At 39.9% G+C, this 12,955-nt stretch overlaps 2 protein-coding genes across 2 annotated transcripts; both read right to left on the bottom strand.

Moving 5' to 3' along the window:
* Positions 1–1,443: 1,443 nt before the first annotated feature.
* On the bottom strand, positions 1,444–2,772 carry LOC111858265 (ferritin, middle subunit). Its single transcript, XM_023839881.2, has 4 exons — positions 2,495–2,772; positions 2,166–2,312; positions 1,902–2,027; positions 1,444–1,811 (listed from the first exon to the last, which is right to left on the bottom strand). Exons 1-4 carry the CDS (start codon positions 2,594–2,596, stop codon positions 1,656–1,658), a joined length of 531 nt encoding a protein of 176 aa, XP_023695649.1. The 5' UTR covers positions 2,597–2,772; the 3' UTR covers positions 1,444–1,655.
* Positions 2,773–5,837: 3,065 nt separating this feature from the next.
* LOC111858244 (ferritin, middle subunit-like) lies at positions 5,838–7,213 on the bottom strand. Its single transcript, XM_023839838.2, has 4 exons — positions 6,932–7,213; positions 6,604–6,750; positions 6,291–6,416; positions 5,838–6,201 (listed from the first exon to the last, which is right to left on the bottom strand). Exons 1-4 carry the CDS (start codon positions 7,031–7,033, stop codon positions 6,052–6,054), a joined length of 525 nt encoding a protein of 174 aa, XP_023695606.2. The 5' UTR covers positions 7,034–7,213; the 3' UTR covers positions 5,838–6,051.
* Positions 7,214–12,955: the final 5,742 nt, after the last annotated feature.

Raw genomic sequence — 12,955 nt, 5'->3', positions numbered from 1 at the left:
ATCCATTTTGCATTTATTGGCAAAAAAGAGATCTATTGTTTGATTGACTCTTTTGCCATTATTTAAAAGTCTAAAATGTCTGTCTCTTAGGAATGGAAAGCATGCAGCATGCGTGGCTTAAGTGAGATGAACAAATTAAAAAGTAAATACAGATCAGGAATAACCAGAGTATTTTTTTAGTTTCACTCATTTCTCAATTTAGAGTATGCTTCTGTATAAAATGTATAAAATATACATTTTTGTAAACTCCAACCTACCTCTGTTTCTCATTGATGGTTTCTTTTTTCTCTAAGAGCCTGTTACAAACTTATCCACCCATTACCTGGCTGGTTTCTGGTCCCTCACAGTGTCTCCTGCTTTAATTTCTTATTGTGTACTGTTGTCTTAGAAATTTTTAACCTGGAAGCAATCTGCTGTGTAGCCTTCCGTCTGCAGAACCAGGATTTAAAAATGCAGATTTGTTTAAAAATATAGTGTGGTCTCATTTTTTTCCAGAGCTGTATATTTACCATAATTTATAAATTATACTGTACATTGAAATGACTAACACAAACCACATTTTCAAATCTAACTTTACAATACAGATTAATTTTAGTATGGACATATAGCATTTTCATCTGACCAGTAGGGGATGCAATTGCACTCCAGTACAATTGCCTATGTCACTTAGGTCACTGGTTCTAATTGTGTGACATACAGAGTAATAGTATCACTGCTGGGTCATTAAATTAATTCAAAAAGGTACTCCAGTGGCACCAAATAAATGGATGGCTGACCCAAAGCTCCAGTGTCCAAAGTTCTTCAAAGAATTTTTCTGTACCTATACTTATACAAATGGTACATCCTCTGGTAAGTTTCCTGGTGGCTTTGTGACAAACCAGTTATAGTACTTAACACTTTTCACAAGACTTACCTTGTAACTGTGCAAGATTATTAAGGTGGTCAAAAATTGTGCTTGACATAGCTTCTCTGTTGTAGATATACTTGCTGAAAAGTACTTTAATAGTCAACCATGAAAAACACCACACAGTGTTTGCTTGACTGAACTCTGACACCTTCATCCAGTTGTATTATCACCTATATACACACACACCTTCAATCAAACCCTGAGGCTCCAACACTAAAAAACTGGGCCATTAACATCATATAAAACTAGAAATGGCAAAGAAAAGCACCATGGTTGGTATTTCATCCAAACTTAGTGGATATAAATCTTACATTGTAATGCACTAGCGGTTGCGGCAAAAGGAGTAGAAAAACCCTTACATGCACCGGACACCAGCCACAAAAGCCAGGGCGTAGGGACAGTTTCGTAAAGCTCTGGCAGGAAATCCACTTCCTTTGTATTGCATTTTCATTTCATTTTAAAAGCTCAGCATTCAAACATCATTTCCACATCAGGTACATAAAAGCAACCAAAAAAAAGGACAAACCAAACAAACATCCAGCTCAAAATGTTTATTAGACCTTTTCAGTTTGATACATGGACGTCAGTAACTTGACAGAGCACTACAAGGCAACACCACAGCTATAATCCAGACCAGATGCAGCCAAAGTGTATGTTACTATAGTAAATTAAGTTGTCAAGAGGTTGCAATTTTAATACAGAGTTACAATTAAGCCAGATCTGGTTGCAGAATGCATTGCTCTAAGCTTTAACTGCTTTTGCTCAAAGTGTGCTTATCAAACAGGTATTCAGCCATCCTGTTTTTGCCTGCATCCATCTTTGCGAGGTTGGTGACGTGGTCACCAAGTTTCTTGATGGCTTCAACTTGCTCATTCAGGTAGTGAGTTTCCAGGAAGTCACAGAGCTGGAGAAGAAAAGGAGAGGAGTCAGTACACACAGTTCAAACATGACGACACCTGAGAGATGCAGAATTCGAGGGACAGCTTCAACTCACATGAGGGTCATTTTTTCCAGAGGCAACTTTGTGCAAATCCAGCAGGGCCAGGTTGACTCGCTTCTCCAGCTCCAAGGCACACTGCATTGCCTCCAGACCACTGCCCCACTCATCCCTTTCCGGCTTCTGAATAAGACAAAGAAAAACAGACCACGAGTTACACGTTAACTATACGGACGTATAAAAGCCAAAGCATACGCATATAGAAGGTGCTTAATATGAGACACTACATTTCACGAGGATAATTCATTTCTGTTATCCCACCTTGATATCCTGCAGGACGACGCGTCCGCCCCTCTTATTCTGGAAAGAGAGCAGCTTATCGGCATGCTCCCGTTCTTCCTCGCTGTTCTCCTTGAAGAAATGAGAGAAGCCCTGCAGCGCCACGTCGTCGCGGTCAAAATAGTAGGCCTGTATAGAAAGATAAAGGATTATCAGGGTGAGAACGAGAGCCACCGCCTAATGCACAGAACAGACAAATGACAGTCAATCGACGAGAGGGTTAGTTTCATATTTTCGAAAAAAAAAGTCAACGATACAGAATTTACAAGTCATTACAAAAAGGACAGTGAGTGACTTGCTAGCAGTCTTACCATAGACAGGTAAGTGTAGGAAGCATAGAGCTCCAAGTTGACCATACGATTAATGGCGGCTTCACACTCGCGGTCGTAGTTCTGACGAATCTGAGATTCCATCTTGGCTGATTTTTTTCTTTTTTAAAAAATAAACGTACAAAAATATAATCTTTTAGATTATAAAGAAGAATGTATCAGGAATCGCAGCGGATGATAGGCGAAGAAGTTCCGTTCAAGCACTGTTGAAGCAAGAACTTCCTTGTAAATCCCGGACGATCTGAAATGGCTGTGGCTCCTTCTCTGTATTTCAAGGGTTTAAGCCGGCTGACGTCAGCGTCTAAGGGCAAAGAGAAACCAATGAAATGAACGGAAAGGGTTTGGGAAGCAACCAATAAGAAAACACCAGAAACACCATAGACAAGTCACGGGATCAGCTGTTATGTATCTAATGACGTTTTTAAAGGGAGTGTATATTAGAATTATTAGAAATTGGTTTCCTTACATTTTCTGATTAAAATAGAACTTTTCTTGCCCCTTCCACATTCTTCTGTTGAGGCAAAGATGAAATTGTATTTACTGCTTTTACTTCATTGTCAGTAATACGTCATAAAAACAGCACAAATCGAAAACAACGCTTTATAAAATAAACGCTATGCTTTTTTAGCAACATATTTCTCATACTATTTACACAATCTAAAAAGCTTATGTACGAATGCACGGGAAACTAGCCTTTATCTTGTGTTTTTAAAGAAATTATTTGCTAGACTTGAGTGCGTGTTTTCCGAGCAGTTTAGTTTTCTGTGTAAAGTATTTGTTGCGTTGTCATTGAAGCAGTCAAATTTTAGATTTAATTAAAAATAAATTAATTATAAAATAAATAATCATGTCAATTTTTAATTTAATTTGTGCCAGCACTTTTGAAAAGGCCAGCTGCCGACAGCCAGTGTTAATGTCTGATTAATGTTTAATAATTGCTTTTCTTGGTGAACCGACAGTCAGTGAGGCTGAATCCTGATCGCATTATTTCCTTCAAGTGTAAAACTGACATCACAATTTTTATTTTTTTTACCCTTTTACTGTGATAAATTACTTTTGTGGCATCATTTTCTGTTATTTTACAAATAACACAAACTAGTAAATGGTTTCCTTACTATTGTTGCTTTTTGCATTTGTTCATTCCTACGTGACTGCAATGATAGTGAGGGTGAGGGTTGGTGACTTAAGAAAATTGCTTCCTCATCATGACTAAGCATACTCTGTTCCCAATGTTCTGATCTCACTGTTACTGAGGTGAGACAAAGCAGTTGGTATGAAGCAGTTTCCGGCATATTATACCAGCAGGAAAGACTGGTTTAGGCCTAATATGGTGCATCATTGATTCTCCATCCATGGATACTATGGAGACGTGTTTTTTTTTGTAAGCTACATGTAATCAGGGGTGATATCTCTGTCACACCCACAGGAGCGGGGCAGCACAGCGGCAGGCCATAATCACCTGATGACAGGTTCTATATAAAACAGACGCGATCACTAGACATTGCGAAGCATGGGCGTAAATTACGGGGGGGGGGGATGGGGGGGTTGTAGCCCCCCCCCCCATAAATCAAAACCAGCTAATACAAGCCCCCCAATAATCATGTTTCCCCCGTAATGGGTGGAGACCTCAACTCCTCTAATGTTCCAGCCAAAGTTACGCCCTTGTCGCGAAGTATTGTTGCCATCCATGACGCATACTAAGCATTTACTTGTCTACTGTCTTTCCCGCTTGCCTTGCCTGTTCCGTCCTGCCCTGCCCGCCTCGCCTGCCCTGCCTGCCCCCTCGATCCTGTCTCCCTGCCCGCCTGCCCTCTCCATCCTGCCTGCCTGATCATCTCTCATCGTGTTCCCCGTTCCTTCATCTCCTCGTCCCGTCTCTTTACGTAGGACTGACCTTCCCGGCATCTGACCCTCCACAACCAACCCGACTATTCTACAGGATTCTCCCTGTCTGCTTTGGTGTACCCGATCTTAGAAATAAACGTCTCTCTTGCATATTGGGGTTCACCTCTTCCCTCATAGCGGAGCGTGACAGAATCCATGTTCCTAGCATTTTGATTTAGATTTTTTTTGCCAGATGAAATTGTATAATAGATACAATACAATAATGCACACTCTGTACAAATTCCATTGTATACCACTAAATAGTGTCTGTGTGTATGTGGAATGGTTCACCACCAAAAAAGACATACAGCCAGCAGCAGTGATCGAAAATGATTAATTGTTGAAAAAGGTGGTAGGAAGCTAACATGACTTTTGCAGATCAAGTTAGTCAACTTACAGTCCAGTGCGTCACTGGCGTGAAGACTTATAAAACATTGCACAAAATGATATGGTAGCTGATGACCTTACAAAGTTTCACTTCTTGCAGCAAAAAGGAAACTATGGTTTCTGTGGTCTAAGAGATAAAATCACTGCATGGCTGCAAAAATCACCTTGTCTGATATTTCCCAGGTTCCTCCAGTTGCACACTGCAGTGAGCAGTGAGGGCTACGAGAGAAAACAACATGAGGCAATGTCTGCTGTGTCAACATTGGAGTCTGGTGATGCTGGTGTCATTGTGGTGGCTGTGTTCTGATTACACACTTTGGGCTTATTGATAAAAGTGGAGCCAAGTTTGAATGTCAGACGAAACGTATCATAACAGTCACATACCTCCCTTCTTGGTAGTAGTGCATCCACCTGTTACATACCTGCCTACATTTAGGTTTCAAAGTGTGGAAGTTTTTTGGTGGACGGGAGAGGGTGGATTAGTAAGTAAATAAGCAAAGAAACAAACAAACGAAAAAATAAACATATATAATAATTGATCCCTGTGGGATGATTCTCTTTTTGCCTCCCCCAACTTGCTCTCTGTAAGGGAGAGCAAGCTGGCCATGAAGGGCAGCTCCCCATAGCAGCTGGGGGATACGGGCCTTGCTCAAGGACCCGCAGATATGTCAAGGCTGGATTTGGACGGGCAACCTTCTGAGCACGATCATAAACCTTAGCCCACTGAACCACACACTGCCCCTAAGTAAGTGCATAAAAAAACCCATCTTTATTTATATTTTTATTTCTGTTTATCTTATCACAAAACATACACATCAATTTATGGCAGAAACCATTGGAAGCTGATATGATGGCACATCATTTTTCTCACCGTGCCCTATATTAAAGTCAACTTTGCAAAAGGTATGGCCACTATCCTGGTGACTAGCAGATATAAATGAAAATGAAAACACCATCCTTCCCTGACATTTTGACACCAGCTAAGTTAGCTAATTCATTCAGCATTCATTCAACACCTGTGCAGAGAGAAGCTATATAAAGCCAAACAGCAGACTGCCAGCTTAAAATGTTTATTAGACCTTTTCAGATTGATACATGGACGTCAGTAACTTGACAGAGCACTACAAGGCAACACCACAGCTATAATCCAGACCAGATGCAGCCAAAGCATACATGACAATTTAATTTACTGTAGTAAAGAGCTTTTCAGGTTTAACATCGAGTTACAATTAAGCCAAGTCTGGTTGCAGAATGCATTGCTCTAAGCTTTAGCTGCTCAAAGTGTGCTTGTCAAACAGGTATTCAGCCATCCTGTTTTTGCCTGCGTCCATCTTTGCGAGGTTGGTGACGTGGTCACCAAGTTTCTTGATGGCTTCAACTTGTTCATTCAGGTAGTGAGTTTCCAGGAAGTCACAGAGCTGAGAAGAAAAGGAGGGGAGTCAGTACACACAGTTCAAACATGACGACCCCTGAGAGATGCAGAATTCGAGGGACAGCTTCAACTCACATGAGGGTCATTTTTTCCAGAAGCAATTAAGTGCAACTCCAGCAGGGCCAGGTTCACATTCCTCTCCAGCTTCAAGGCACACTGCATTGCCTCCAGACCACTGCCCCACTCATCCTTCTCAGGCTTCTGCACAAGACAAAGAAAAAAAAAATCAATGACAGACCATGGTAATTGTGGATACTCCAATACATGAAGAAACATATCAACTGATGTGCATAATCCCATAAACTGATATAGAGGCCTTGGGTAGTTCAAGATGCTTAATATGAGACACACTACATTTCACGAGGATAATTCATTTCTGTTATCCCACCTTGATATCCTGCAGGACGACGCGTCCGCCCCTCTTATTCTGGAAAGAGAGCAGCTTATCGGCATGCTCCCGTTCTTCCTCGCTGTTCTTCTTGAAGAAATGAGAGAAGCCCTGCAGCGCCACGTCGTCGCGGTCAAAATAGTAGGCCTGTATAGAAAGATAAAGGATCATAAGGGTGGGAACAAAAGCCACCACCTAATGCACAGAACAGACAAATATGACAGTCAATCGAAGAGAGGGTGAGTTTCATATTTTCGAAAAAAGTCAACGATACAGAATTTACAAGTCATTACAAAAAGGACAGTGAGTGACTTGCTAGCAGTCTTACCATAGACAGGTAAGTGTAGGAAGCATAGAGCTCCAAGTTGACCATACGATTAATGACGGCTTCACACTCGCGGTCGTAGTTCTGACGAATCTGAGATTCCATTTTGGCTGCTTTTGTTTTCTTTTTTTAGAAAGTTAAATGTTCAAAATTATAATCTTCGAGTTTATAAGAAGAAACAGGAGTCTCAACGGATGGTAGGTGAAGAAGTTCCGTTCAAGCACTGTTGAAGCAAGAACCTCCCTGCGAATCCCAGAAGATCTAAAATTTCTGCTGCTGCTTCACCGTATTTAAAGGCATTAAGCAAGCTGACATCAGCATCTAAGGGGCAAGAAAAACCAGTCAATGAAGTGGATGGAAATGATTTGAGAACCAACCAATAAGAAAACACCAAAGACTCAACAGACATGTCACAAGATAATAAAACAGTAACAATTTAAATGGGGTGTATGTTACAATTATTAGAAATGGTGCTCCTTACATTTTTTTCTTAGAATACAAAAATTTTCTTGCTCCTTCAACATTCTTCAGGTGAGACAAAGATAATTTATTTTGCAATAATTTTTTCATTTGTGCCAGCACTTTTGAAAAGGCCAGCTGCCAACAGGTAGTGTTCATGACTGATTAATGTTTCATAATTGCTTCTCATGGTGAACCGACAGTCAGTGAGGTGGAATCCTGAGGTCGCATTATTTCCTTCAGGACACTAAGTGTAAAACTGACATCACAAAGTTAGTTTTTTACTATTATAAATTACTTTTGTAACACCATATTCTGTTATTTTTCAAATAACAACACAAACTAGTAAATGGTTTCCTTACTATTGTTGCTTTTTGCATTTGTTCATTCCTATGTAACTGCAATGATAGCCATGCGTGAGGGTTGGTGACTTAAAAAGAAAATTGCTTCCTCATCATGACTAAGCATACTCTGTTCCTAAGGTCCTGATCTCACTGTTACTAAGGTGAGACAAAGCAGTTGTTAAGGAAGCATTTTCCGGCATATGATACCTGCAGGAAAGACTGGTTTAGGCCTAATATGGTTTATGAACCATTGATTCTCCATCCATAGAATACTATGGAGACATATGTCTGTATTTTGACAATCTAATGCGAAGTGTAAAGTGCAAGGCGCATCTAATATTTATGGGCATATCCCAACCCACTTTGCTATTCCCTGTGTGAACACATCATTTACAGGAGCACGCCACTGTCTCAGCTAAGCCTTTCAAGGTGTATTATATCAGTTTATCACAAAGTTAGTCATTTATTGTTATAAATTACTTTTGTAACATCATATTCTGTTATTTTTCGAATAAAAACACAAACTAGTAAATGTTTTTGCATTTCTTCATTCCTGTGTGCCTGCAATTTCAGCGATGCATGAGTGTTGGTGACTTAACAAAAAGAAAAATGCTTCCTCCTCATGACTAAGCATATTCGGTTCCCATGGTTCTGATCTCACTGTTGCTAAGGTGAGAAAAAGCAGCTGTTAAGGAAGCAGCTTCCAGCATATGATACCTGCAGGAAAGACTGGATTAGGTCTAATATTGTTTATCATTGATTCTCCATCCATAGAGTACTATGGAGATGTAGGTCCCTATTTTGACGATCTAACGCAAATTGTAAAGTGCAAGGAGCATCTAATATTTATGAGAGTGTCCAAATCCATTTTGCTATTTTATGCGCAAGGCACATAAAGGTTGTCCTAACTCTCTTAGTTATTCAGAGGCCTGTTTTGGGTATAACATGCAATACACCAATCAGAATGGTATGTCACCTCACCTTTAAAAGGCAGGAACGCATGAGCTGCGGAGGATTGCCATTGCGATGCTACATTTACACGGCAAACGCAATCGGTTTTTGGCCAAGGAAATGGACTTGATCATGTGTAAAGTGAAAATGTATGAGCACATCATTTACAGGAGCACACCACTGTTCCAGTTAAGCCTTTCCAGGTGTGTTTAAATACTCATGTGTTATATATATATATATATATAAGTTTATAATACAACCTGATTTTAGACGTGGTTTTTGTTCATTTGTGTGTCATTTCACTGCCTTACAATAGCAACGTGCTGACAATGCGCCTGGCCATACCTCATTTTAAAAACACCACTCCTACAAGTGGATAACGAGCGCAAAATCATTTCTTAGTTTCACAACGTGCCCGCTTGGCATAAAAATGAGGAATGCGCGGGTATGAATATAGCAAAACCACTTTTTGTCACACTTTCTGTCGGTGCAAAATAGGGGCTATGGTTTTTTGTAAGCTGCAACGAAGTGATAAATGCAGAGATTAATGTATCACCATTAACAACTTCCATTATCAAGCAACAAACAAATTTCAAAATTTTTAAGATAAACTGTTTTTAATCCTATTTTAGCTATAAAGGAATCTACTTTCAAAAAAGAAGACATGACACATGGAGGGCCATGCAAATTAGAAACAGGGAAATGACACATGGACTAGGGCAGGACAGAGACCGATCCTGGTACCAACATGACAAACAAGAGAAGCAAAAGCAACCAAAAGGTGCAGAAAACATGCTGTGAGTTTGTCATCATTTATGTCCAGAAATATTTCTGAGGAGGCTCAGGTCAGCAAAGCTGAGGATGGCAACACTACGCACAAAAAGAACGTTTGTCTGCAATGTTTGTCTGTCCCTTGCCATTACTCTTAGTAGTCTTTGTCCCCTCTCCATTCTCTTACTCACACTCTCTGTCCTACCCATTAGTAATAAACTTCTAAGTGCTGAATTTGTATGCCGCTTTTGAGTTTTCAGTTGTAATGCAGGAGGTGTTCACAACATTTCACCTTCAGCCAGGTATCTGACTGTCCACCTAATTGTAGTCACTTAGTTAATGTAGGGTAGGGGCTAGTTAATCTAAATCTTGCTGATATTCTAAACCAGGTGGATGTCTAGTGGTGATTTCAGGGTTTACTCTGTGTACCCTTATTGAACTATAAGGGGTACGGCTAGTGGGAATTATTATTTTCATTGATGTTGCAAATCTCCCCTATTTCCAAAACCCAATGGATGAAATCTCCCTTATTTTCATACCCAATGTTGACAGGTATGCCCTGTGGCTCTCACCACCGTCACCATGATGTGCCTTGAGAGGTTTAGCCGGTCTTACCACCACCCTGGACCCCTAGCAGGTGGCCATCTGCCCCAACAGGACAATGGAGGATGCCATCTCTACCATATCACACTCATCTCATACATACCTGGCCAACAAGGACACCTACGTCAGGATCCTGTTTGTAGACTTCATGTCAGTATTCAACACAGGCAACACAAGACATCCTACCAGAACTGGACTCCAAATTGAGCACTTCATTCTGTAACTGGACTCTGGACTTTCTGACAAATAGAACCCACTCTGTTATGTTACCTAGCTGCACCTCCTACCACCCTGTCACTGAGTACTGGAGTGCCACAGGGCTGTGAGCTGCTCTGCTCACTGTTTACCTATGACTGTGTACCTATATGCGAATCAAACATCACCATCAAGTTCACTCTCAGCAGACCTACAGGGAGGAGGTTCAACACCAGGCTCCATGATGTGTCCTCAACACCAGGAAGACAAATGAGCTTATCAATGCATATTTCATGTTTAATCAATTTTGGTTACTGGGAATACGTTAACATGTTAGGGAGCAAACAGGCTTAGGTAAGAAATGGCTTAGCTAACATCACTGCACATTTTCTCTGATTAGTAGTGGGTTAGTTGGGATGAGTGGATAATGTTATAATTTTCATTTGTAATTAATAATTTGTTGAATTTTCTCATTTAATTTTAAATTTACTGTTCAAAATTTACAAACATGTACAAGTATCAAACTTGTACTCCAGACACTTCAGACTTTGAAAGTACAGACTTTGAGACACATTCGGACCATCTAGACTTAACAACAGATGATTACACATACGATCAAGACTTGCATCATTACAAAGTAATGCAAACGGGAAATTATAAATGAGCTTTGCAGGATTAGCTCAGTTGTGGATAAATGCACACCAAAACTATTTGAAAATACAGTGATCAAGCACAATTGTGCAGTTAACAGTGAAGTCACTACTGATATTTTATAAAGTTAAAATGGCAAATCCATTAAGTTTCCTGTCAACAGACAGACCATTTGACTCTGAATCTGAAAAACAACTTTTTACAAGAAAATTTTTAAGTCATTGAGCTGACTGAATATGTTTTTTTCATGCATCTTACATATGGAAATATGTTTATATTCCAATTACGAAAGTCTTGACAGGGCTGTGTAATCATAATCATGTGTTAGATAAAGTCTTGGAGAAAGAACACAGTGAAACTTTGTGACACTTGTGTCAGTATAAAACACTAGGACTGTATATAGATGGCTTTGAAGTTTGCAACCCATTAGTTAGATTCAACAACAAAATATAAGGTCTTTGCATACGGTCATTTCAAACTTACGAATATGGTATAGGTTGTCCATATCTCGCATGTCTGTGTCATAGCAATGATGTGAAGAATTATGGGTACACTGCCATTCTTGAACCACTGCTAAAAGACCTTGAAGTACTTGAGCAGCAAGGATTGTATGTTCAGAAACTACGAACAAGTGTTAGAGGTACAGTACTGTGCTGTATGTTTCCACAGAAAACATGGGGGCCCATTCACTTGCTGGATTTCAAGAGAGTTTTAACGTTGACAAATTTTGCTGGTTTCATTTAGCTAGTCGGGAACATACTGACATTCCCGAGGTGAAGGAAGGAGTGTTTCCACTCCGGACAGATGAAACTCACAAACACGACCGTATGGAATTGAACAAACATCAGTTAGATTCCCTGAATGGAGTAAAGAGGGAATGTGTTCTTAATAGACTTTCTCATTTCCACACAGTCCAGGGCTTCTCCCCAGATTTTTCTGTCTTCATTGATGATGCAATGAATGCCACCCATGCACTAAGAAAACAGGATATTAATTTGAAGTGGAGCCACCTGTGTCTGAAATGAAAGTCAGGGCTTTTTACCGAAAGACAGGTAAAGTGTTTTAAGTTTTTAATGGCTTTGTGTGCTTTGAATTTTACCAACACAAAATCTTGCTTCAAAGGTGTCTTGTAGCAACAGACATGACAAAGTAATAATGTAGTTATATTTCATTTAATGTATGTTCAATTGAAATTTTTAAATGGTTTCACATTTATAGGCTTGTGCAATACTAAATATTACATCTGGACAGCTTTTTTGTATTGTTTTTCTGTTTTCATTTTCACTGTATCCCCCTTTTCCATTGGCATTTTGAGTACATATCAGTCCTCAATAGGACAATGTCAGCACTTAAAAAAAATGCCTATTGTTTATGTTGCTGAATAATAACTGTTGCTGAATAAGCATGCAAGAGATGGGTATCTAACAGCCCTGTCGAGTTTAGATTCATGTTATATCATTGTTTTTGTGGATTTTCTCCGGGTACTCTGGTGTTCACCTACAGTGCAAAAACATACAGTTAGGTGATTGGTAAGTTTCTCCGTTCATTCACCTCAGAACAGTTTTTGACAGTACGGGCCTCACTGAAGCCTCCAACAGTACTGTGATTACCCTGCCAGCCATGACATTCAAACCAATGACCTACTGGACAAGGGCACAGGTGCTTAACCAGCAGAACCACAAGGCTTACTGGCTTTCTGCAAATTTAACAGCAGCCAGTTCCTCTTTACCACAGAGAAAAATAACAATGCCATGAAGTTGCTTAAATGTCTGGTTCTCTAGGTTATGAGTCTGTGTCCAGAAGGTCATGGGTTTTAATTCTGTGGCAGAATAATAGTAGCACTGTTAGGCCCTTGAGTACGACCCTTAATCCCAAAAGCTACTCCAGGTTCACCAAATTAATGGCTAAACAACCCTAGCTTCACTGTGCACAATATTTTTAACAGACAACCCCAAAAAATGCAATATATACACAGTGTTTGCATGATTGAACTCTGACACAATAATCCAGTTGGAATATTTACCCTTAGTCAACATCATGGGGTACTGATATT

The sequence above is a fragment of the Paramormyrops kingsleyae genome, chromosome 5, assembly GCF_048594095.1.
Source record: "Paramormyrops kingsleyae isolate MSU_618 chromosome 5, PKINGS_0.4, whole genome shotgun sequence".
Lineage (NCBI taxonomy): Eukaryota > Metazoa > Chordata > Actinopteri > Osteoglossiformes > Mormyridae > Paramormyrops > Paramormyrops kingsleyae.
Note: the sequence above shows the minus strand (reverse complement) of the source record. Positions and strands in the feature narration are given on the sequence as shown.

Coding starts and splice junctions, on each gene's coding strand:
- LOC111858244 (XM_023839838.2), bottom strand. CDS start 7,033: ATGGAATCTCAGATTCGTCAGAACTACGACCGCGAGTGTGAAGCCGTC. Junction 6,751..6,931: donor CCTACACTTACCTGTCTATG/GTAAGACTGCTA, acceptor CTTTCTATACAG/GCCTACTATTTTGACCGCGA. Junction 6,417..6,603: donor TCGTCCTGCAGGATATCAAG/GTGGGATAACAG, acceptor TGTCTTGTGCAG/AAGCCTGAGAAGGATGAGTG.
- LOC111858265 (XM_023839881.2), bottom strand. CDS start 2,596: ATGGAATCTCAGATTCGTCAGAACTACGACCGCGAGTGTGAAGCCGCC. Junction 2,028..2,165: donor TCGTCCTGCAGGATATCAAG/GTGGGATAACAG, acceptor TGTCTTATTCAG/AAGCCGGAAAGGGATGAGTG. Junction 1,812..1,901: donor CTGGAAAAAATGACCCTCAT/GTGAGTTGAAGC, acceptor TTTCTTCTCCAG/CTCTGTGACTTCCTGGAAAC.